Genomic DNA, 25,312 nt, shown 5'->3' with positions numbered 1-25,312 from the left:
CTCACCTGGCCAGGCGCTGCTTCCCGGGATCTCACCTGTTCAGACGCTGATCCCGCTGTTCCCCGCGATCTCACCTGGGCACACCCTGCTCCCGCTGCTCCCCCGCGATCTCACCTGGCCAGGCGCTGCTCCCGCTGTTCCCCGCGATCTCACCTGTGCGGGCCCTGCTCTCTGCAATCTCACCTGTTCAGACGCTGATCCCGCTGTTCCCCGCGATCTCACCTGTTCAGACGCTGATCCCGCTGTTCCCCGCGATCTCACCTGTGCGGGCCCTGCTCCCCGCCATCTCACCTGTGCAGGCGCTGATCCCGCTGTTCCCCGCGATCTCACCTGTGCAGGCGCTGCTCCCGCTGCTCCCCGCCATCTCACCTGTGCGGGCCCTGCTCTCTGCAATCTCACCTGTGCGGGCCCTGCTCCCCGCAATCTCACCTGTGCGGGCCCTGCTCTCTGCAATCTCACCTGTTCAGGCCCTGCTCCCCGCCTGTGCGGGCGCCGGCCGGCGGTGCCCGGGCCGGGATGCGCTCCAAGAGGCTCACCACAGGTACGCCGCGCTGTCCCCGCAGGGCCGGCTGGCTCCGTGTCGCACGGGGCTCGGACCCCACGGTGCGGCCTCAGGTACAGAGACGGTGGCGCAAGAGAGTGGCATTCTGAACTGACGGGTGTGAACTCGCCCGGCAGAGCCCATCACTCCTAAGAGAGGGCTTTACTCTCTTTAAATGGCATCACTAAAGGCAGGATACTCTCCTAGAATGAATGAGAGTGGATTATTTGGGAGTACAATTGTATCTTTTTAATTTTATCATGTACTTTGTAATATTTGGTGTTCAAAGCTTTGAGAGTCTCGTACAAATCCATATTTTTGTTAAACCACCAAGCTTCTAGTTATCAATTTTGCAGAGGAAAGCTGACATGAAGTTAACTGATATGTATAAGAAATAATATATTTAAATAATGCTTAATTTTTATTTAAACAATTCTTGTGATAGTTAATATTTTCACCCACAGGTCAACATTACAGCATATTCTTAGTTTATTTTATTTCTTCAGACTTAAATTATTTTATTCCAGAATACCCCGGATGGTTGTCATGCTTTTTGTTGTATTGTAGTTGAACCAGATTGACTGTATTGCTTGGATAACATATGATATTTAATATCTTCTTTTCAGAACCTCCATGTATAACAGAAGAAATGTTAGTAAGTATGCTTATAAGCCTTGGTCATTATTTTCATCATGCAGCTATGGAGCAAAAAAAGCAAAAAACCACATTTTGGAAACCTTTGTTTTCTCATTTCTTTTTTGTAAGTACTGAGCAATTTCTTAAAGTTTTATCAGACAAAATACTTAGTTTGAAAATAATTAGAAAAAAGTAAGAGGACACTATGGGGACTAAAGATGGAAATGAAAGTGAATTAGGATGAAGGAAGGAAACAAACAACTGGAAGATTCAACATGACAGGCTTAACAATCTCCTTACTTTGCCTTTTTTGCCCTTGGCTCATAGCTCATTATGGGATTTCCCTGATGTTTGTCTTCTTGTTCGAAAGGTATTTATGTTTGTTACCTCATAAGAAATGGTATGTTTACTGTTGCAGCTCAGGTAATGTTTGCCTATTCCCTGTTTTGGATGCCTGTGTATTTTAAAGTATAAATGTGTTGATATTGCTTTTGGGAATCTCTAGATACTGTTTTATTTATAGTATTTATTACCATAAACAGAACCAACAAAAGCACAAATTTCAGACCAATTTTTAGCACACCTTAACCTCCAGTTGCACTTCTAAGGCAGTTTTTTCTAGTTATAATTGAGACTGTGTGCAGGAGAAATGGCATGGAAAGAAATGAAACCAAATCCTTTCTGACACAAAAATCTAAGTTACAGTATTGTACATGCAACTCCCTAACCTATGATGTGCACGTAAGAAAGTGCAGCTGTTTTCAAATGAAAATAAGGCTGTCTACAAAACACTCTCCAAAAACCAGAGGAAAGTATATAATGTGTAGATGCAGTAAGTAATAAAGTGCGCATTAATAAGTTCATAAGCATTTTATCTATTATCTGGTTTTGCATTTCTTGCTGTTACACGGGACTGCAGAGAATTATATCATTGGGAAATTAAAAACATGTTACCTGCATATTCCTAAAGAGCATATACTTCAGCCAATAATAAAGTAATTGTTTTTAATAAGTCCTTTGAAACAATAAAATATTTTCATCATGTATTATCATATCTAGTCCTATCTCCAGATTCATCCTTGTCAGTGTCAAACCAAACATGAGGCTGACTGTAGCTTGTTTCTAATTGATTTGTTTTCCTAACTTGCAGCACTTGCAGACCTGATGTTTCTGGATCTGATTGCCTGGTGATATTAGTACGAGGATTCTCTGTTGGTTTCAAAATGGGTTAGACACTTTGGTAAATTCCCCTATTTAATCAGTGCTACCTTGTCTGTGCTGTATCCGTCACCACAGCAAACGCAAGTGCTAAGGAATAAATGATGGCAGACCAGGGCCAGACAAACATTATCAGATCTAGTCCTGACTTGTCATGCATGTTATCTCAGATTTCTTCCTTATCTGAGCACAAGCTATCTGTGTTTAGGTTAGACCACTGGGGTTTGGTCCTGCCTGCCTGTATACTGTGCATAACCTCTCTTTAATGCTATTTCTCACTAGGCACAGTTCAATGCTATCAATTTCAGAAAGACAAAAAAAGACTTGTGTTGCAACACCTTTGCTCTTATTGGCAAATACATTAAATTTAAGTGCATTCTCCTTGCCTTGCAAGGCTGAAATAATAGAATATTCAGGAAAATGAAAATATTAAAAATTATTTAAGTGTCTTCATTATACTGAAAACACATATCTGAAGAGTAGTGGAATAGTGTTCCAGTTTTACCCTCTGTTGCATTGAAGTAGGGATGGTGGAGATAATGAGTCAGTAAAAGTAAGACTTGGAGCCATACTTTTGAATTTGTCAACAGCAAAAAAATTCAACTTTTAGTCTACAGTTTTGAAGTCATGTTAGCAGGATTTAAAATGCAGGGGTCAGAAACAATGCAAAACCACCTGCAGATGCAATCTTCACTTCTGCTGAGGTCAACAGGAGGCCTCCCAATTCTATCAGATTCAAAGTATGGCATACACTGGTTGCTTGCTGAGCCAAATTATAGGTTAGTGTACTCCCTTTTAGTCCCCAAACAGCAGTGTGAGAGCAGAAAGTGGCCCTGGTGAAATATTATACTCTCCTTCCTCCCAAGTTCACGAGAGAAAGGTACAATGTGGGGAATTTCTAGACTGTTAGCTTATGCACATTTTTTCAAAAGTTAGCATGCAGACTTTCAGCTAGAAGCTGTTTGGTTTGTGAAGAATTTATCTGTAAATTCGTTGACAAAGGATTTACCTTCATGCGTGCATTTTAAATTGCTAGGGACCTTGGCAGTGTGCAATATCTAGAATGTAACACTGATGCAATTATTATATTCTCAAAAAATGGGAAATAATATTTTACAAAAGCTTCCATGCCATATCTCATGAAAATATATTAAGCAAGTAGTGCATTCAAATATTAGCACAGATTATTACAAGCCATGCTTTGTGGTTTTATCTCTATAGGAAGAATGCCTAGCCACAGATGATATGCTTGTGGATTACTTTAATGAATTTTTGAGTCTTCCGGTAAGTACCTTACAGAAATCCCTTGCAAAATACAAGAAACTACGATTAAGAGTAACTTAATCCATCTTGGAAAATTGTATGTTTTGCCATATATCTATATTTTAATGGTAGCAACTCTTACTGCTCAGTGTTATTATCAGTAAGAATAGCCCAGTATCTGGACTTCTGGGGGAGATGTTCTCTTGCTAATTTACAGAATTACAGAATGGACAAGGTTGGCAGGGAGCACAGTGGGTTATATCTGGTCCAACCTCCCTGCTCAAGGAAGGTTATCCCAGAGCACATGGCACAGATTTGCATCCAGATGGTTCTTGAATATCTCCAGTGAGGGGGACTCCACTACCTCTCTGGGCAGCCTGTTCCAGTGCTCAATCACCCACACAAAAAGTTCTTCCCCATGTTCAGGTGGATCTTCCTGAGCATCGTTTCTGCTTGTTGCCTCTTGTCCTATTGCTCAGCACCACTGAGCAGAGCCTGGCAGCATCCTCCCTTCAGATACTGATAGAAATTGGTAAGGACCGCTCTTATTTGTCTCTTCTTGAGGCTGAATGTGCCCAGCTCCCTCAGCCTTTCCTCATAAGAGAGTTGCTCCTGTCCCTTAATCATGTCCTGCTGGACTGCTCAAGTAGGTCCATGTCTCCCGTGTACTGAAGAGCCCTTGACCTGCTGGCAGTCCTCTTCCTAATGTACACCAGGCCTTCTTGGCCACAGGGACACACTGCTGGCTCATGGATAGCTTGCTGTCCACCAAGATCCCTAGGTTATTTATGTATTTAAACTTCCATAATTAATCATTTATGTATTTAAATCACAGTGCACTAAAATAATATGAATAGGAAATGAAAAAGACACATAAATATTTACTTAAAATATGCTCACTTCTATTACAGTGTCACAACATGATGAAATAACAAATGTTTGTCCTTTTACAGTTTTCTGGCAACATATTAAATGATTAATTACATTTAAGCTCAAGAAACAAGTCTTTCTCTTCATGGCTTGGAAGGTTTCAAAGTTGGCACTTCCCTCCTGTTCCTCTCCCATTTGCAGTTAGAAGGATGCAGCCTTACACTGTATTCTGCATACTGATCCAGTCACCATCGTACCCAGTACCTTGCATTCAAACAGTTCTCCTGTATTTTGCCCCTTTTCCCTATCAATCAGCCTGTCTCCCTCCACTATTGAGAGTCACGTGTACTATCCTGCTCCTTCAGTGTGGCAACTTCATCCAACTTCATCTTATTAGTCTTGACCCTGACATCTTACACTCAAATTCCCTTGCCAGGTGGCTTAAGCCTTTTCACAGTGTCACTTGTGGCTCCCACCCAGTGTGCCACAGAGTTGCCCCACAGCCTGTCCCCTCCTAAGGCACTGTATTCCAACAGGCTACACTACAAGAACATACAGCTTCCTTCGTAGGAACCACTGCCAGCATTAGGAGAGAGCGAAATATTTCTTGATGTTCCATGGACCTCAAAGGAGCTACAAAATGGCTTGCTGAAGCCACTAATGAAATAAGTTCAGTTGTGATGCATAACTGAATTATTTGACTTACTTAATTGAACCAGACATAGCTGTCTGTCTAAGCCACATCACTGATTTGTGTAAACGTACACAGCATGGAAATTGCACTACTAAGGATGGCAGAATGGCTTCTTCATTCCAACTTTTAATCCTAAAATAGAATCTGGAGGTATCAGTTCTTTGTCAGAGTGTGGGTTTTGTGCACAGCATCAATTCTGACTTTCAGGAGCTCAGTCTTTATGTACTTTCACCACACTTCAAGATTCCAAAGAGTATACAAAGCTAGAGAGACACAGATGGAACAAAATATGTGGTAAGAGAGCTGGTTTTTTTTGCTTTCTCCACTCCCCCAGTCCCTGCCCCACAGTTGCCTTAGGATATCTGCCTAAAACCAAACCTAACTATTTAGGTTTTAAACCCAGGCCTTCTTCCATGTGCCAGATTGTTCTTAGCACAGGGATACCATCCTTCATGCCTTTACTGCTTATTTGGAAACTATGCTGCAAGTTTTGCAGAGGATGGAGTGGGTAAGAAGTTCAGCCTTTTTAGTCTCTTGATCTCCTTGCACATATACACAAATTTCAGGACATCTGTTAGAGGCCAAAATTCTGCTTGGCCTCAGAGGGCTCCTCAGCCCACATTCCTGGCACTGCTCAGCAGCTCCGAACTGCAACAATTGTCCAGGCACTCCTGATGGCTCTGGAAGCCCACAGAAAAGAGTTCACAGTCACTCCTGAGTACACACTGTTTTATGCTGGTAATCTTGGTAGGTTTCTAAGATGACACATGGTCACTCTTTTACATAGTTACATATCTTCATGAAAACAGAAGCTCTATTAGCTATTTTTAATGGTAATGTTCTCATAATTGGTTTTATTTTCTCTTTGATCTTTTTTTTTTTTAGGATTTATCCTCTTCAGGATTAAGTTCTATTAATGCCTTGAGTTCTGTGGTTTGAATACCTTACATTCCTGATTTCCCTCTCCTTCTCAGAAGGCTTCTACTAAAACAGTGCATTGAAATTTCCATTGCTTTATTCTTGTTGTGCTTATACACTGTTGCCTGGGAACAGTATTACCCAGGTGTGCTAGTAGTTAGGCAACAAGTTAAACTGAAAATATTGTGAGACTTGATACAAGAAATCAGGGGGAGCAAATGCTTATTTTAAGGGACTGCTTCTGCATTGATTTATAATGCACCATTAGCAGATGGAAAATTGTATCACTGGGGACTTGCTATAACAGCAGCAGGGTTTTCATGTGGGTTTTTTTTTTTGTTTTTTTTGCTTTGATTTACAGTGTATCCCTGAAGTGATTCTCTTGTTATAATGGCATTCAATGTAACCTGACAAAAATATCTAGCCACTCCAAAGAGGTATATACTGTAATAAAATGTAATTTACAGAAAGTATTTCTGAAATACATAATACAGAAAACCTCAGGAGGGCACTTGTTGCCAGTAGTACAGTGATTTCACAGTAGCAGAAACCAATTACATGACACACAGAGTTAGACCTTCCTTAGTAACTAATGTAAAATGAATGATTTAAGAGAAACATTGGCCTGGATACACTTCCATTTCTAGAAGTTCAGGCTAGAATTTGAATCTCTGATCCATGTACTGAAAATATGCAAGGATATGTTTAGTCAGGAGTGAAAATTCAGAAGTCAGAAATTGCCATCCAGCTCAGTGTTGAAGGCAGGCACAGTAATGTCAACTTGTTTCTCCTGTACTCTACAAGCCACTTGCTACTCGTTCCATCCTATGTCCATGCTGGGTCTTACCTGTCATTTTCCAGTTACCAGTGATCCTGAGGAAGGCACGCTCCTCCTCTTTGCAACCTCAAGGAGTTGTGCTAGAGACAAAAGTGCTACCTTGTGCCTCAATTGAAGCACATTCAGGAGATGACAACTTGGTAGTGAGTCCCTGGTTGTTGGTTTCCCTTGCAGCAGAAATCTACTAAGTGACCATAATTTTATCAACTTTAGATTTGAAGAATATTTTTTTTAATCATTGTTCTCACTGTAAAAGCTCTTCTCCAAGTGGTCTGGGGTCCAGCATTTGATGCAGGTGATGATTCTGAAAACAATTAAAGCCCTAGTAACAAAGCTCAGGCCAGTTGATCTTTCTGAAGACAGAATAGAGTGCTGTCACAAATAAAATCTTGCTTGATTTGAGTAGAAGATTACAGAAAGGGCAGAAAAAACAATCTACTCTGCTGCACAGTTCAGGCCCTTCGCTGCGAATAATTCCATGCATCAAATCATTGATTCAAGGCATCAGTGCACGCTCATAAATTACCTGTTGTCTTTTCCAAGTGTGAGGAGGGAGGCTGCAGTTGCCAATATAACCTCCCTTAAAAAAGGCTTTGACAGAAGTAAGGCCCTACATGCGTGTTACATTGAGACTTACCCAGGACTAAAACTTACATCATGTCTTTGACATTAAAGGAAGCAAACAAAGCACTCCTGGCTACATTCCTTATTGATAGTGTATTTACCCTAAATGTTCTTCTCTCTTAATTAGATTGTGATTTGTGATTATGACTTTTGTCTTACTCATCAACAGAAGAGAAATCCTGGACTCATTAAAGTCAATGGGAGATTTTACATTGACCACGCGTAGTGTGAATTTTTCCAGACACTTCATAGGGCTGCTCAGATTCTTTTCTGGTGTGGACTGTCACTGACCTTTATTTATAATATACATATACCCTTCTTAAGGAAATTTTGGCAATGCTCCTGGATGAGATCTCTATTCACTCCCACCCTTAACCTAAGAAACAGCCAAGCCGTGGTCATTCTGTTTGTCTTGGGATCAAACTACATTATTTGAGTCTGGGATGTGAGCATATTTACACATTTGTTAATTGTATCCGAAGTTAAGTGTATCTTAAAACTGTTAAGACAGAGAACAGTGAGATTTATATGTCTGATATCCTGGCAACATGGTGATGGATGCTGTTTTGGTTTCTGTTATGGGAGGACTGAGAGAAATTTGTCTTCCCTTCAGTTAAGTGTATAACTTCAAGTTTCAGAATTATGTATTCTGTTTCTATTCCAGCTGAAAACCATATTCAGTGTGCATTTGACAGCTAAGAACTTTTTTATGCTGTCAAAAAAGTACATGCAATTGTTTATTTAATAGTAATGCTGTACCACAGTCTGAAAACAGCTTTTTGTTATTTGCTCAGAGATTTTTTTCTGAAGCTGAGATTAGTACTCTGAGTTACACTGGTCATACTGGCTTTGCAGGGAGCATTGCCTGTGAGTGTAATGGTTTGTAAAGTATGTAGACATCTTATTTGTTGGTATTCTCAAGTCCTTGATCTTATTTATCATACTACATTGACAATGTAAGAACCCCAAGCTTCAAGGTCCCTGCCAAAGCTGATTTATTTTTTCTTAACATCATGAGGTATAATTTCTCTGGAAATTTCCCTTTCTATCTTCAAAGCATCAAAAATTGGCTCTGACTAGAGAATGATACACTTAGTCTTTGGTTAGTGTATTTTACTTGTCTGTAAAAAGCCAAAAGTACTTGCCAAATGTGGGGTAAGAAAGACATTTCTTGGTATATTAGATTGCCATGGGTAATTTTTTCCCTTGCCTTTAAAGTGTAGACTGTCATCCACTCCTTAACACAGGCATCTTCACCGAAGAGATTCCTCACTATTACAATGATGGAATATTGATGCTGCCGTAGACCTCTCTCGTTATTGTCCTGTGAAATGTTACAGGATTTTACAGTACTTGACTTCCACTGGAAAGGTTTTAAGTTTGCTAAAGGGTACCGAACAATTTCTTGGTGCATTTTTTTTGTGGCTTGTAAGGTGTGAGAATGGTTAGATTGTATGTTTTGCCCCAAAGTTCTTCAGATACTGAAAGGAAAATGGATTGACTGATCCTCTTTTCCTGTATGGTAAATGGGAAAATGTTTCCTACAAGAAATCAGGTTCTGGAGGTGGTTTGTTGTGTGTTTCCGTTTTATTTTTTCTCATAACATATACACTTTTATTTTTGTAGTGGTGATGAGTTAAGAAGATTAGGAATTATCTCTTCTCTTATTATGCTTATAAAAACATTCTGATTTATTATTGTAGATTTTTTAAGTAAACAAGCTTCTCCAGAAAGGTTTGAACTATTCTAAAGGGCTTTTGTATGATAGTTTGAGAGATAGCGAGATGCTCTGTTGGGAATTTGGGATTTGTACAGAATCATAGATTATTGTCTTGAAGGGGTTTTGGGGAGGTCTGTAGTGTGGCTTCCTTCTCAAAGCAGGGTCAGTGCTTTAGTACTGACTCCTGGTTGCTTGACACTTTTCTGCAGTTGGTCTTGAAAACTTCCAACAGCCGATTCCTCTCTGGACAGCCTGTTCCAGTGCAATCATCCCCAAATCACCTTTTTTCTTATAATCCAGTTGAGACCTCTGTTGTTTCAATATATGACGAGTGTCTCTTGTCCTCCCACCATCACCTCTGTAAAAAACCTGGCTTTATCTGTTCAGCAATCTCCTTGTAAATATGCTAAGGCTGCTGCTGGTCCTCCTAGAGCTTCTCCTTCTGCAGTGAGTGCTCCAGCCTCTGCCCATCTGGGTGGTCTTCTGATGGACTTGATCAAACATGTGAATATCCTTATACAGGGGACCCAAAACTGGATGCAGTATTCCAGATGCATCCTTACTAGTGTCAAGTCTGCTGCTACTCTCTGACTGATAGAAGAAGTATGCATGCCCTTTGATGTCCCTGGGAGTGAGTAACTACATCCAGACCCCAAAAGTATGGACTAGAACTCACTTTTTCAGTCAAGTATGTAGTGTATGAAGTCTAAATCTTCTTGTCCCATCTGTGTATGTTCTTTTGCTTCATTAGTATATTTGTCTTATAAATGTTAGGTAGTCAGACTCCCAAAACAGCAATACACGTTACATTTTAAAAATTGTCACTAGCATCCATTTCACATAAGAGTTGCCATAGTTTTCTCTTCAGCTAAATAGAATATGTATTGAAAAACCCTAAATCTAGAGTAAGTTACAAATGATTAAATAAAAGTAGAATATATGTGCTAAAATAATACTGTATTTGCTTAGTTTTCAATTTGAAAAACGTGAAACTAAAACAATCTTATCATGTCTAGTCACAAAGTTCTTTTATTATGAAATTTGCATTTTGTTTGCTTTTTTCCCACAAGTGAGAGCATTTCAAATCCTGAGAGACTGAAGTACTATGTTTCTTAATGTCCTTTCTTCTGTTTCTTTATTTAAAACGTAGAGGAATATATAAAGAAGAAAACATTTAAAGGCTGTTGAAGTTGCACAGTTAGTCACTTACAAGCTGGTAGCAGCCCAAATTAGGTTTGAAAGTAAATGAAATGTGCACATAGCGAACTGGGAGGAGGTCTGAATGTAGGGAAATCTACTACACATAAAAGGTTTGTAAGATGCTTTTTAGTACATCTGGAAAAAAAAGCACTAAAACCTGCAGAGAGCCCTGGAGAAAATTAATGCCAAAAGAGGCAGAAGGTGTCAGAGAACAAAAACCAATCCATGATTTCAGCTGAAGTTAGGTAACTGAGCAGACTCATGCAATTCAATGCACGAACCTGAGCAGTGACAGTCTGATGTCATAGGCACTAATCGTACACTTAAAGCTCTCACATGCTGTGTGCTTTGCCAGGCTGAGCCTCCACAGTAAGACATTATGGGATAAGTAGGGAATGTTAAAAAAACATGTTGCAGCCACATGGTTCAGTTCTGGGCATTGCTCTACAAGACACCGATCAACGAGGGGGCTTCAAACAGAAGCAACAAAATAGATGACACCAACATCATTACTTTGGGCTTACACAGGTGTGAAGAAGAATTAAATTGTTCTGTAATATATTTCTATGCTATATGAATTTAACGTATTTAGTATGTATATGAGTTATGTCTATGTGTGCATATATGTGATACATGAAAAAGTTCAAGGAAATTAAAAATACAGTACTTGAACAAATAAAATATTCTTATTAAATGCAGGGGAATGGCAACTGTACAAACACCAGGTGGGATCCTGTCTGGAGCAAAGCCAAAAAGAGTTTTGGCACTGGGTTTAGGTGTGGCTATAGTTTCCTGAGTCCTTAAATACAACATGCCTTGCTGTCCAGCTGAGTGCAGAGATGCTTATGTACTCCATATCATATAGAGTATATAATGCACACAAGTTCTACATAATCTCCTATTAATACTGTTATGTGCATCCTCTATGACTTCTGTAAGGTCCATCCATATTTTCCCTCTTCATTTCAAGTAAGAGAATTTGAAAGATAGTCTTTTGGGGAAATACGTGATACCAGAGATTAAAAGATGAAACATGGCTCTGTTTTAGTGTGTACACGTGCAGTGGGGTTTTGTGAGTTGACAAAAGTCACAATTACATGGCCAAAATTGAAGTTTAATCTATCTAATCTATTATACAGTATTTGACTAAACTAGTGATGTATAATAAAATTTACTACAGGGTATGGGTTTTGGTGGTTGTTTGACCTACAGGTAACAGTGTGGTGAAAAACTTTTCCTACATATGGAAATCCTCAGATTCCAAATCCTCAAATGCATCTCACATTTAAAAGGTCAGTTTCATTGTTAATATTTTCATGCCTTGATTGTTAATAATAATGAATGGGAGAATAATACTGGAGATCTGATCCTGTGAGTACTTCCCTGTGGGACAGTTACTAAAGTCACAGTTAATTATATATTCTAGACGTCAATGTACTGAATCAATTATTTACATGTGAAAAACAATGGTCTGTGGTCCAGAATGAATTAAATTCTTGACAATTAAGCATTGTTGAGATAAAAAAGTAGAAATGCTTTGGAAAGCTGTACAGCAAAAACAATAATGAATAAAAATTACTATTTCAGGCCCCAAGAGAAAGAAGACTCATAATGCAATTTTTTATTCTGTAGGATGCCTCTGTATGATAAAAAGTAACTTGTTAAGTGATAGTTGCCTTACTACAGTACCATAAACTTTCCTAACTTCTTTTGTAGACTTTTGCCCAGCCAGTCAAGTTTAACTCTGATGCTGGGGCTTTTGAAGTAGTTAATTATGCCCCACAACGCCTGGAAAGCCAACCAAAAAAAAATCTGCATGATCAAAAACCTCCAAGCTTCATTTATGATGTTCTAAGCAAAGAAAAGAATGATGGGCAGCTCTCCAAAATGCACAGGGTTTCTTCAATCTTCAGTATTGATCCAAATTACAACACTATGGTAAGCATCTTATAGACCCTGAGTTTATATTTAGATCTTACTGTAGAGATACTGGCAATAGTTATTGTTGTGTTTGGCTTGGTAGCTTGGGAAAAATGTTAATTTATGTAAGGAAAACATAATGATGGGCCAAATTATGCCCTGTAATGCACATGTGTCTAGCAGACAAGTGAATGGAATTACAGATGCACATCCTGTAGCACAAAATTTTGAAGATTCTGTAGGGCAGGGTTCAGATGTGTGGTCTGAATGCTTTTTAATATTAAAAGAAAAAATATTATGACAACAGTTACTTTACTAGTGATCCCTGGAATGTGCAAATTGACTGAAACTAATGCAGCTCAGTCTTTCCTTATTAATTAATTTCCTTGTGTGGCTATGAGCTCATCTGTGGTCTGGCAACACATAAGTCTCTCTTACATTAATTCCTAAAGGATTTACATGGTTAGCATCAATTGAAATGGCCAGAAAAAATAATCTTTGGCAAGAAGAGAGCTAAATTAATGGAAAGATGGGTTGGAATTTAGGAAAAAAAATAAATCTGGTTTCAGGCTTGCTTAGACAGTATCACTTTTGGTATTCTTACTTGCCTACTTCCAGGCCATCTTCAGCAATGACTTAGGCAGGTTGAAGGGGTTGAAGCATCTTACATACCTGAGAGAATACAAGTCAGTACTGTTGGATGTGGGAATTCACCTTTAAACAACAGGTTTCAAGAATGAAAAAAGTATTTCACTGGGATGCTTGGTTTATTCTTTTCTTACTTATTTTGCATGGATGTGACTGATGTTGACTTCATTTTATTCAAGGCCAGTCTAAGGTCTTGGTCCATTTTTTGCAGTGGCTGCTCAAAATTATGTCATAGCTGGAAAGCTGAGAGCAAAGCAGGGAGTTGTAACAGACCGCTGATTTTCCCAGTATAATATTAATGGTTTTCAGAAAAGAAAGCAGTGTTGAGAGAGGTTGAAAGGCAATGATGTTTAACAAACTGATAGTAATGTGATACTGCAATTATCTGCATTTAAACTAGACAAGCGATACAAAAGGACAAGGCCCACAGACATCCTTACCATGTTAAATAACAATTTTCACAAATACTTTGCTTGAGAGCACAAAAGCAGAAGAGTTATTCTTGATTTCTTATTTGTTTTCAGTATTAAACTGAGGAAGTGCTATGTGTTTGTGCAAGTGTCGCTAACATTGCTCTCTGGGATAACCTCCCATCACTGTGGATGACCATGAGCAATTCAAAACCACTATTACTTTCTTCTTTCATGTGGTCTGGAGAAACAGAGCTTCAGTATTATTTAATATTCCATTTCTTTCCCTGGGATATTTTCCATAAATGGGAAGCATTATAGACTTTTGAGGAACAGTATGCCTCAGTACCCTTTCTTCTCCTTTTGGGATGAAAGGGTGATATTTCTTCTTATTTTTGATTCCTCCTTTACTTGATGGATAACATAGATGCCTCATCCAGTTCAACTTGGCATTTCAAGTCTGAGGTGGAGCAAAATGGCCTGTGAAAGAGCTTGCCCCAAATGGTTACTTCAGCTACACGGGGTGAAAGAAGTCAGCTCCATTCATTGCACTGCACTGACTGAACCAGAAGTCACCCGAGATTAACTCTATCAAGTAGCTCTGTTCAAAATAGGATTTGATCTTTGAGTTTTCAGGTGATGCTACCTGCTTTGCTTTGGCTGCTTTCACACAAACTAAAGAGATTGACAGTTGTTTTGAATGTTATGTTGCTTACAAAATATCACCTTGAGTGGTCATCACTGGCAGGTTACTTATGGAAAGGAGTTATGACTGAAAAATCCTAGTAGGCCTTTCAGGCTATGGCCTGAATTTAAACACATCTTGACTAAGAAATACACACATTGATATTTTTCTCTGTATTTTACTTCCCTCTCAGATTGTTACAAATTTGCAGATAAGCAAAAGTTCTCTTCCTGTGTGTTTGCACACTTGCAAATCATTGATATGGAAGTATCTTCTCATCAATAGTCAATATCAATGGTGTGAAATACATTGAGAAAAAAAATCTGTGGACTTGTGTAGAGTCGATCACAACTATGGAAGGAAACTGGCTGGCATCCCACATACCTTACTTCAGAGAAACCCCGGTTCAGCAAAGCACTTAAGTATGTTTTTAACTTTAATCAAGGGAAGTTAAACACATGCTTAAACTTAAACATGTGCTAAAAGCTTTGCTGGATTGGATCCTAGCAAGACCTAAGGCTGATTGGGTAAGGAAACTAATCAAGGTAACAAACCCCATCAGATTAAATGTAGCATCTTTCTCTGGGGATGGGGAAAGAATAGATTTTTTTTCCTTCTGATATGACATATACTTTTGTGTACCAGCCATGTACAGACGTGAGCATGTTATGAATCATTCAGATAAAAAACTGGGCTGTAAGTCAGTAAATGCATAAATATTAAACGCCAAAATAAAGAAACTATCTTCTGTATTGAGAAAAAAAACTTGTCACTTGCCAAGAAGAAGCATACACTGTGTGGTTGGGAGTAATTAGTCTCCATCTCCAGAAATTACATTGTATGAGCCGCTGCCAACATAAGCTTTCCATATTTTGAAATATTTTCTTCTCACTAAATGAAACCACCCACTTTCTGAGTAATTCAGATTTTTTAAATCCCCTACAGATATGTATGAGGCAGAAATAAGCCTTGCCCTGAATGGAATATTAGCTCATGGAAAGAAAATTCTAGCTGTGATCTACATAAACTGATTACCTGATGTAACAAGTAGTATCCATCCTTGCCCAAATGTCACCTGTTTTTATGGACAAGGGTGGTTGCTGCATTCTTCAAAATAATTAGTCTCACCTTCACTAAAAGGAAAAATGCATCTCAGCTGAATAAAATCTATCATCCCCTGAGAGTGGGAAAAGTAGACCATTAAAAAAAAAATACTAGGAAGGGCTGTGTATAATTTCTAAAGGAAGCAACTATGGATGGTTGTGGCCCATATCAGAGATCTTGCTCTTATTTCATTGTAACTAGCTGTCTCTGTGGAGCTTGCTGCTCAACGTTTCCCTTTCACCCCCCAAACTCCTCATTTGAGGCACTTCTCTTTCTGCTTCAATGAGGCACTAAGGCTTAGACTGTCTGAGCAGAAATTTTTTGTGGCTCCATGTCTTAACACATGTAGGTTTCCACTATGAGAATTACTGTGTACAATGCAGTTATGTAGGGATCCAACATAAAAGCATGAGAGGTGATAACTACAGTAATTTCATGACTATAAGGTGCACCCTTTTGACTAAAATTTTCCCCCGAACCTGGAAGTGCGCCTTATAGTCCGGTGCACCTTATCTGATGGACAAAGTTCGGAAATTTGTTAACCTGGAAGTGAGAACTGCAAGCCGCCTGGGGAACCGGCAGGGCCACGGCTGCCAGGTGGAGGCGGGGCTGCAGCCCGGCAGGCATAGCCCAACCCCGTGCAGGTGGGGAGGAGCCCCGGCAGGCGTAGCCCAGCTTCATGGAAGCAGGGAGGAGCCCTGGCAGGCTTGTCCCACCCCTGTGGAGGGGACACGGAGGTGCAGCAGGCATAGCCCGGCCCTGGGGTGGTGGCACAGAGGGGCGGCGGGCATGCCCCGGTCCTACCAGGTACAGGTGGGCCCGGGGGCCAATGGCTGCCGGGTTGAGGTGGAGCCTCAGCCAGCAACCATGCAGGGGGAGCTGGGGGCGGAGCCTCGCTGCAAAAAAACACGTGCGCCTTATAGTCCGGTGCGCCTTATTTGATCTACAAAGTTGCGAATTTTGCCGACTCCCGGGGGGTGAGCCTTATAGTCCGGTGTGCCTTATGGTCGTGAAATTACTGTAATTACATTTCTATTTGTTTGATTTTGGTTTTAATAGCCACATCTTTCTCATTCTGAAAGTACAACTTAACTTAAGGGTTCCTTATTCTTCAAATTCTTGAGGAAAAATAATAGCTATTATTTATAAAAGTCAGAAAAATTTTAAAGTCAGAAAGCAGCAGTTTCCTATGGCAGAAAATTTTTATGCCTCTAATTTGCATTTCAAATTGCACAGTAAAAGAATTATTCATACACACATTATTTCTGAAGAAAAAACACTTATGATTTGTCACAAAGGTTGAACTCTAACAGGTGAAATCAGATTTTGATCTTTTTAGCTTTTAATAGGAAAGTAATTGTTCCAGCATAAAGGTGATGTTGACTCTGTATTTCTTTTCCTGAGACAATGCTTCTGTAGAAGGGGGAAGTAGAGAATCATTTACGTGGCAAATAAGAAAGTCAAGAATATTGCAAATCTTTGGCATTTTTTTTATAGCAACTCAATCAAGAACAAGCAATTGAGTGGATTAAGAAAGAAAGGCTTCCAGCATTTCTAGAAAGTGACTGTTACTTTGAATACAGGTATTGCAGCCTTTTATGCTGTCTTTCAGTTTTAAATGTGTATGTTTTCCTCTTTTGTTTAGTTCATCTTGGTAGTACTCTTAAAGTGGTTTCACCCTCCTCTTTTCCTGTTTTCTTTATTGTAACATTTTAGTCGCCTGGATAAAGTAGTGACTTTTTTCACTCATCATGCTGCAATTTTCCTTGACTATGAATTACATCCTATACTACACCATTACAAAGAGAGTAAGAATGGGATTTACTGATTTCTATATCTCTGTTCTTCAGAGATATCATGGCAGCAATGCATCTTTTGCTAATCAATATGTAAGCCATATAAGTAGGGGTTACAAGTCTATGAAATGAATTTGGAAAAGCCAGCAAGTCTTTTTTATTTGAATTATTAGTTTTGTGTCTTATTGGGCCCTCTGTCAGAGTTTAGCAAAGTTCTCTGTGGAATGCCATGGCATAACTGCATGCTTTACTGTTAGAAACTTGCAGTGTTTTCCCAGATGTCCATTCAGTAGATGTACAGGAGATCTAGTGTGCTTTTTTGGAAGGACATACCTCTATATCCCTTAAGGCTGTGTCTAGATGCAAATGAGTGTAGCATGTTTTAGAGGTCCAAAAGGAGAAGCAGCCTGGGAGTATGGTTCACAAAACTCATGTTTGCTGGTTATAATGGCAGAGTGGTTACTGGGGTGCAGACTCCTACAGTTAAAAAATTAAAGATGTTTTTTGTTTTCAATAACCTGGAGACTGCACATAAGTTCAAGGGGGAATAGTGTGCAAAGAACAAGCAAACTGTGAGAGTGCTGAATTATACTTTTGTTAACAGCTTGTTTTACACATATCTGGGCCACATGAAACCAGAACTTTGATCTTCTGCTAAAGTAAACTGTTTAATCAGAGTTACCAAGAGAATTGCATAAAAACAACTTTAAGTATGTAACTAATTTCAATTCACATCAGTAGCTCAAGCTGCTTTCCTGAATTAGAGTCAAGATAAGTTCAGATGCTCAAAGGGGAGCTAGCATTTAAAGATGAAGACACCATAACCCTAGAATTAAATCCTGTTTGATCTCCAACAGTGGGCACAAATAAAACTGAGCATTCACTTGGTTGTAGGCTCAAGTGTAACTTGATCTTCCCTTTGCATGTGACTTGGTTGGCTTTGTACTTCCTGAGCATTGAGGGTCACACTAACACAAAGCAGGACTGGAGAACTGTTCAGTACTATGAAATCCTCATAGAGCAGCCAGCTGAACATGAGAGTGCCAGCTGTCTTGTTATCATCTGCAAGTTCCGTCAGTGTCATCAGAGCTGTGGCATTCCTGCTGGAAGTTTGCTTCCGTCGGGAACCAGAGGTGTAGTATCTGGTAGTGATAGAGGGCTTCTGCAATCTGGGAGAATAGTTCAATTTTAGTGAACAAAACATCCAAGGGATTCTTGGCAGGGCTTGGGAATGCAGAGATACATGCAGAAGAATCCTGAAAGAAGTAATATTTTACTGGTAAAGCTTGGTAATGCAAGCAGGGCGCTATCTGTATGCTAGTGAGCTGTGCAGTGGCAGTATTGGCATTTACAGGGGTGACAGCAGGTGAAGGCTGAAATAATACTTAGCAAGGACTCAGTGATCCTTGTGGGTCCCTTCCAAATCAGGATATTCTATAATTCCATTATTCTATGAAAAAAGCAGATAATGAAGTTCTCTGTGGTCATTTTTTTAGATGTATTATTTTTTTTAAATTGCCAATTCTTTGGGGAAATCGACTGTTTCTCTGATTAAAAGCTAAAATTAATTATTTTCTTGTCTCAACATTTAATTTCAGACTAGCTAAATTGATATCACAGGTAGAATGGAGCAAGACTGGCATTAATTTCATTATAGATAGTGACTACTCTCCCTGGATAAGGAAGCAAATCCCAAGTACTCCCCCTCCTGAGGAGGATGACTCTTCATTGACTTCATTGACTATGAAGAAGTTCTATGTATCACTTGGAGAGGTAAAATAAACATGTTTAGTGGGTGTAACATCAAGATAGATTGAATGAATTGGGAAGAATTATTGTAACTGAGGTCACAACCTAATGGGACAACTGATTCTTGAATAACCTAGTCAGGGGGGTTGGGAGTAGATGGTCTTCAAGATCCCTTTCAACCTAAACCATTTTCTAATTCTCTGATTCTCTAAATAGCTTTTATATTCAAAGTTTTTGTACTATAAAAGAAGGTTGATGAGTTGTATTACAACTTAAACAGAAGCTCAGCTGATACAAGTATGCTCAGCTACTGTCATACAACTCTCTGCATTGGGAACTATCCTTACAAAAATCTGCATAACAGACTGCACAAAATTCCTATGAACAGTAAGCTGTAGCTCTTAGAAATACTGCAATAAACAGAGAAATTTTAATTGTTCTATGAAACTTCTTTTCCTAGGCTACGGTTTCTCAGGTAAAGGATTGGTTTACATTGGCAAAACAAGGGGATTCTGTGAAAACTACAGATTCATCTATGCATCCTATAGTTTCTAGTAAAATTCAAGATACTCAGCATTTTCCTGGGCAGCATAAAAGAGATGAATCATTACCTGAAAACGGTCCCATTTTGGGTGAGTAACAAGGGCTCAACCCTGTGGTTTATAGCACAGCTCAGACTAGCTGGAAAGAAAAGGCCTTCTGAGGAATTGTTGCTAACTTCACTTGTTGCCTTCTATCACGTGGTATCTGAGGCTTCAGACAGTTGTTTCTTTCCATAGCTACAACATCAAGTGAAAGTTTGAGCTAGTAGCCAAGTAATTTTGTAATAGTAGTAGTTTCTTTTCTTACACATTTCTGTTTCATAGAAATCTATAAGTTTCAGTTGAGTTGTTCTGGATTTTTTTGGGGGAGAGGCATTCATATGTTTTGAAAGACTTTGTTGTCTGGATTCTTTGGGTATTCGATAGCATATGATCTGTTTCAGCCATCTTCTTAGGGTATTTATGCTGGGCACTTAAAGGTCTTTTGGCTGCCAAATGTTATGAATCTTGTAATAATTTGGAATCCTGTCTATCTTCAAATTTATTTGAAATTGTTTGGCACATTCCAGAGGTTCTGGGAGAGAAAATACAGAAGCACATATGGACATACACCTCATTGCATAGCCTTGCTTCTGCTTTTTAAGCAGTTGCAAGAGGGAGAGAAGCCTCAGCTCATTTGTTAGGAGCTTGCTCTCTCTCCATTCTCAGAGATGTATCTCTCTCCCTCATTGCCTCAGGTCCTGAGAAATGATTCTCCATGTTTCATTTCTGAGACCTGTGTCAAGAGGTTACAATTTTTCTTTGTCAAGTGAAAACAAGTGAAATAGTTTAGAATTAAGAAAAGATATTTTAAGTCACGCTGATTTTTTGTTAATATCAACACATTTTGCCATATATAGTTAGGAAATTATTGCAGAGCAGGGAATCTCTCAGCCATATTCCTAATCCAAGTGTTTGTCTGTGACAGCAGCCAGCACTGGTTAGATGCGACTTATTTTCAGAGAAAGTTGAAAGGAATGTCAAACTAGTTAGACAAAGAAGCTGCTTACCTGTCTAAGGAATGCCACAGAGTTTCCTTTCCCTTTCAGGGAAGGCATCTGCAAAAGCTGATGTTACCAGTGAGAGATCCAGAGAGGCTGAGGAAGGCTGCTCTGTGGCCGTTGCTGCCCCTCCCTCCCACACATGGTCAAGAGTTTATCTAGACCCAAAATGGCACAGTGCAGCAAAAAAGGAAAATGAACAGGGAAGCACAACTTTTCAGATAGCAGAAGAATTCATACCAGCATCCTCTCGAATTGCAATGAAGGAACCCATTTCAGAACTGACCCACCAGCCAGCTGCTGACATTGAAGGTAATGTGAAGTTCTGCAAAACAGTGTCAAATGTTTACACATAAGTTAGCAAATAGTGAATTTGGTCATGGTACTGCAGAGTCACTGTTTAACCAAAGTTCTTCTCCACTTACAGTCTTGGACTCCAAGGAAGATGTAAGAAAACAAGGTCCTGATGAAGTAAGCTTAAGTTCTGAAAGTGTTGGGCCAGACAGCAGGGCTGCCTGGTGTCTTAGTCACAGGACTTACGACACTGGCAACAGACATGAGTTTGAAAGATTCAAGAAGTTCATTAAAGGAACACTTGGGGAGAGGTACTGGTGGCTCTGGATGGATATTGAAAGACTAAAGGCTCTTAAAAACACTACAAGGCAACAAAGGTACTTCCCATTATTTAACAGTTACTCCCATTGCTTTAATACTTGTAACCTGGATAGATCAATGCAGGTTTTGAGATTTGAGATAAATTGTAATGTCTGAATAAACAGACACAATTAAATGTGTGTCCTGACAAGGTTTGGAATGACTGCTGAAGCTGATAAAACTCTTTTTGCAGGGTCATGTTTGCAAAGCTTACATAAAGTCAGAATCATCATCATAGTAAGGCTGTGTTAGAAAGAGGTTTGGAAAACAGATGGAAACAGATGGCAAAAAACTAAAGAATAAAAAAGTTAAATTCACAAGTAGGACCTCAGTATGACAAACTGCTTTAATGAAAGATCCTGCTGGATTCAGATAGTATATTCTACAGCACTATACATTTTGTCTCATACACAACCTGTCTCTAATTTGTGGAAAAAATATTTTGGCTTCTGCCACTTGCCATTAAAGACATGTTGCATGGCAGCAGTTTAAGCAGTAGGAAGAGCTGTAGCCAGCTCTGTACAGCATTTGATACATGCTTATGTGACTATTTTTGTTGACTGCAGGCAACTCAGCAAGATGAAAAAACTGTACCTGTTGAGCAGTGGAGACTATTTCCTTAGTTCAGAAGTGTTGCTCAGACTTGAACTACTGCATGGAGAGCAGTGGAATATAATGCATTTAAGAAGGATTCAGCCTGAAGTACTGAAACCACTACTTCTTTACTGGTATGCAAAAATGGACATGAAATAAAATTCTGTTGTGTAATAAACATCCATTTTCTTTGGTAAGCCTATTATTTCATGTCACTTATCCCACTGCAATTATTACAAACAATGTCATTGTAAATATTAGCACATGAATTTTTGGCTGAGCTAAACCGCTGAGAAGCCAGGCAGATCTGCCTTAATGAGCCCTTGTTATTTTTCTACCAGAGAATCTGAGCTGCTTTGTGGATCTCTGCCTTGAGTAATGTTCAATTAAAGTTTAGTCTGCAGGACAGGGAAACCTCTCTAGGCACAGAATTCTGTCCTAGCCTGTTCCCCGTACTGCCTTTCCCAAATTCTGAGGATGCTCCGTGTATATGTCTTCATGGGATTTGGCCCTGAGACTTTACTGTTCAATGCCTGTCATACAAAATGTCTTTAATATTAGCAGCTTAAGTGAGGATATAAAATCTAGCCTATTTCCAAAATATGGGCTAAATTTTTGAGGGTGTTTTCCTCCTCCCCAAGGGGGTTCAACAAATTCCAGGCATAAAAAAATACCTGCAATTGTGGATCCTCACATTACTTGTGGTCTCTCTTCTGACCTACAGTCCTTTCCTGTGCTTTGCTGTAGAATGGATGGGGTATACCTTCCTGCAGACTGATAAAAAGGCAACTGTGTGTAATGCTGCAGAATTTGCAACCTAAATTTACTTATGTGTAGTTTGGTTTTAGATTTGGAAGCATGTAATATCTAAACATACCTTTGACACTAACTGATTTTTAATCCTAGGTGCATATAGCACCATATCTTGGTACAGTAAACAACATCACTGGAAAAAAGAAAAAAGAAAAAAAGAAGCCAAATAGACCTCTGTTTCATTATTTTGGAAAGTTGTACTTATTAGCTTTTTTCTCCCTAGGGGTCCCAGATTTTGTGTTGCTCATTCAACAGCAATAGATGCTGCCAGTGCAAAACTGAAGTTCTGGCACACATGTCAAGAGAGACCAAGACTGGACATTGATCCTTTCCCACAAATAGTGTCATTGTTACCATTGTTCCAGAAGTCTGACCTACCACCTTCCCTTCTTCAGGTAAGTCGGATCACAACATTGGAAAACAAAGCTTTGTTCCATCAAAAATAATGACAAAACTCCTTGAATTCAATGGAACAAGAGCAAGGTACTTGGTTTTTTAGGGAAGATTTAGCAAGCTAGTATATTGAAGATGTTTACATATAAAAGTGCAATCTAATTTCATTGTACTTCATGCAACGAATTGCTATAAATTGAGTCAATTATCTTCTCAATTACGCCTTGGCTATTTCCTAAATCGTTTGGATAGGTATTTTAGCTGGAGTTCTCAGAACTGCAAAATTAAGTCTCTAGTAATGCAGCTTGGTCAGTCAACCTTGTCTTAATCCAGAATAATTCTTACAACTTCACTGCAGTTAACCTGGATCTATTCCTCATGTCTGTATGAAAGGCAGCATTCTACTCATTTTCTGTCACTACAGCCATTCAATGTGGTTTTTGCTTTCTACAGAGGGCCATGAGCCACTCTACAGACCTTTTCACAGTTTGTAGCTCTCAGGTGGCCAGCTCACTTTTCTCTCTTTCTTCGTTGAAGGCCTGAGTGTGAGAGGTAACTGCAAAAAACGACAGGTTTTCAGCAATACAGTGTTAAGCCTCAGGATATGTGGTACTTGGAGAATGTGGATTGAAACTGGTTCCAGTATCAAGAACTGTGTAGGCTATGCCAGAGATTTTTCAGCACACACCTCTGTTACTTTAGGTTGGATAGTTTGGGGCTACAATTACTTCCTTTGAAATCTGATTTGTGGAGATAATGAAGGAAAGCAGTGGGACCGATTTCCTGTTTAGAAGAAATTGGGTTCAGAAGCCAGGTTCTTGTTGATCATGGCAGAAATGGGAGCAAGAAGCACTTGTGTCTTACAGTGACCAGTACACAAGGTGTGTTAAAGAGCCAGGACTAGCTGTAGATCAGGCAGACAGGGACCTGCAGATTTTCCAGTCCCTGTTGAATTTGACAAAAAATAGGTCCTGGTACTGTGAACATCACAGAATCAGCTTATGGCCCATTTCTTGCTCTAATTTTTTTTCCATGAGAAATTTTGGCTTTTGAATCTTCTAGCTACCCTGTGCTTAGAAGGAGCAACAGCTCTAGGTGAATCTCTGAATGCAATTGGCATCTCCAAAAAAGTCAGAGAGTGATTTTGTTAAAAATAATAAGTGATGGTGTGGCAGAATGACCCCTTTCTCTCCCAGTCTGAGTGAGCTGACTGTTACAGTGCGCTGACTTACATAATCTTCCTAAATTCCACATGTTCACATGCCCTTCACCTGACATCTTCTGTAGTTCTGTACAATGTGCTTGTAGCACATTTCCACCTGTTAAAAATGCATTTTATAAGCTGTAGTGGCAATTAAGGTATGCTGAAAAATCTTGAAAAGTATTCAGAAATTTTTGCAACCTGGGGAATGCAAGGATTCATAGTTTAACTTTATACAGGGGAAGGAGCTCTTCCTACTCTCCTTCAAAAGACTGGTTCCCTCCTGCCTTTCTCCATCCTTGTTACTATTTGGAAAGAAGCTGATTGCCAACCACTACACCCCATCTGCTTCCACTTCTGCTATCAGAGACAGCAAATTGGCTATAAATTCTCTCTTGTGATCATCAGAAGCTAATTTACTTGCAGAAGTCTCTTCTGGCTTCTCTGGGAGCATTGATAAAATGGATGTGTTCTTCCTCAAATGCTGTAGGAGCTAGCCATGGTAACAAGCATGGATTTCTGGCTTCCTAAATTGCTCATGATTTTGTTGCTCATGTCAGTGGTGTAACCCCAGAAGATGTATCTTTTGTTCTATGATGGTTAAATGTTTTGAATCTTGACCAAATAACCACCTCTTAACTTCTCTTAATTCAAAACACAGTAGCCTGAGCTGAGACAACACATGACAGCTATCTGATGTCATTGAGTATCACTGGAATTCCCCAGAACTAAAGACTTAATGACACAATTAAGGCCAGGTTTGTTTTTCTGTTTTAAGTATTGAGGAACCACCTAAGGGACGCTGTGATCACTTAGCTACTCTGCATGTCTTCAGTCATCAGATTTATTCCATTGGATGTGAATATTTAGTGGGAAAATGGTGTGGAGGTCAGTGATCAAATGCATATGTAGTAGAAAATGGAGTCTACTTCCTTGGGATGAAGATACTAATTGAACACACTTGATAGCCCTCCATTGCAATGTAGTGACATTTGAAAATAAAGAAAGCGTTATTCCTTGCTGTATAACTGTGTTTTATTTGTCCAGGGGAAAACTGCTGCTGGCAGCACTGTCTACAGGGGACCAGGAATTGAAAGCATGCTACAGTCTCTTTATTTGGAGAACAGAGCAGGCTACTACTTCACACAATTCTGTGAGAACTCAGGCAATAAGGTATGAATATTTTCCTACTCTGTAATAATTTAGTCCACAATTGACTGAATGCCAAGTTATAGAGGGCA

The 25,312-nt window shown here is 39.4% G+C and overlaps 1 protein-coding gene across 5 annotated transcripts in view; it reads left to right on the top strand.

The window, feature by feature from the left end:
* The first annotated feature begins 459 nt into the window (after window positions 1-459).
* The window catches only part of RGS22 (regulator of G protein signaling 22), a 58,459-nt gene continuing 33,606 nt past the window's right edge, over window positions 460-25,312 (top strand). For 3 of the 5 annotated variants that reach the window (XM_033074974.1, XM_033074982.1, XM_033074958.1), the window contains exons 1-11: window positions 1,232-1,301; window positions 3,617-3,679; window positions 12,239-12,460; window positions 16,787-16,872; window positions 18,684-18,858; window positions 19,295-19,466; window positions 20,465-20,728; window positions 20,844-21,087; window positions 21,637-21,798; window positions 22,701-22,872; window positions 25,119-25,244. In XM_033074974.1, the coding sequence (XP_032930865.1) occupies window positions 1,242-1,301; window positions 3,617-3,679; window positions 12,239-12,460; window positions 16,787-16,872; window positions 18,684-18,858; window positions 19,295-19,466; window positions 20,465-20,728; window positions 20,844-21,087; window positions 21,637-21,798; window positions 22,701-22,872; window positions 25,119-25,244 (1,746 nt within the window). In that variant the 5' untranslated portion in view covers window positions 1,232-1,241. Of the gene's footprint in view, window positions 542-1,167; window positions 1,197-1,231; window positions 1,302-3,616; window positions 3,680-12,238; window positions 12,461-16,786; window positions 16,873-18,683; window positions 18,859-19,294; window positions 19,467-20,464; window positions 20,729-20,843; window positions 21,088-21,636; window positions 21,799-22,700; window positions 22,873-25,118; window positions 25,245-25,312 lie in introns of those variants that run through there. The other 2 variants (XM_033074966.2, XM_033074990.1) reach the window with 2 other exon arrangements.

The sequence above is a fragment of the Catharus ustulatus genome, chromosome 1, assembly GCF_009819885.2.
Source record: "Catharus ustulatus isolate bCatUst1 chromosome 1, bCatUst1.pri.v2, whole genome shotgun sequence".
Classification (NCBI taxonomy): domain Eukaryota; kingdom Metazoa; phylum Chordata; class Aves; order Passeriformes; family Turdidae; genus Catharus; species Catharus ustulatus.
This window is presented reverse-complemented; position numbering and strand designations above follow the sequence as displayed.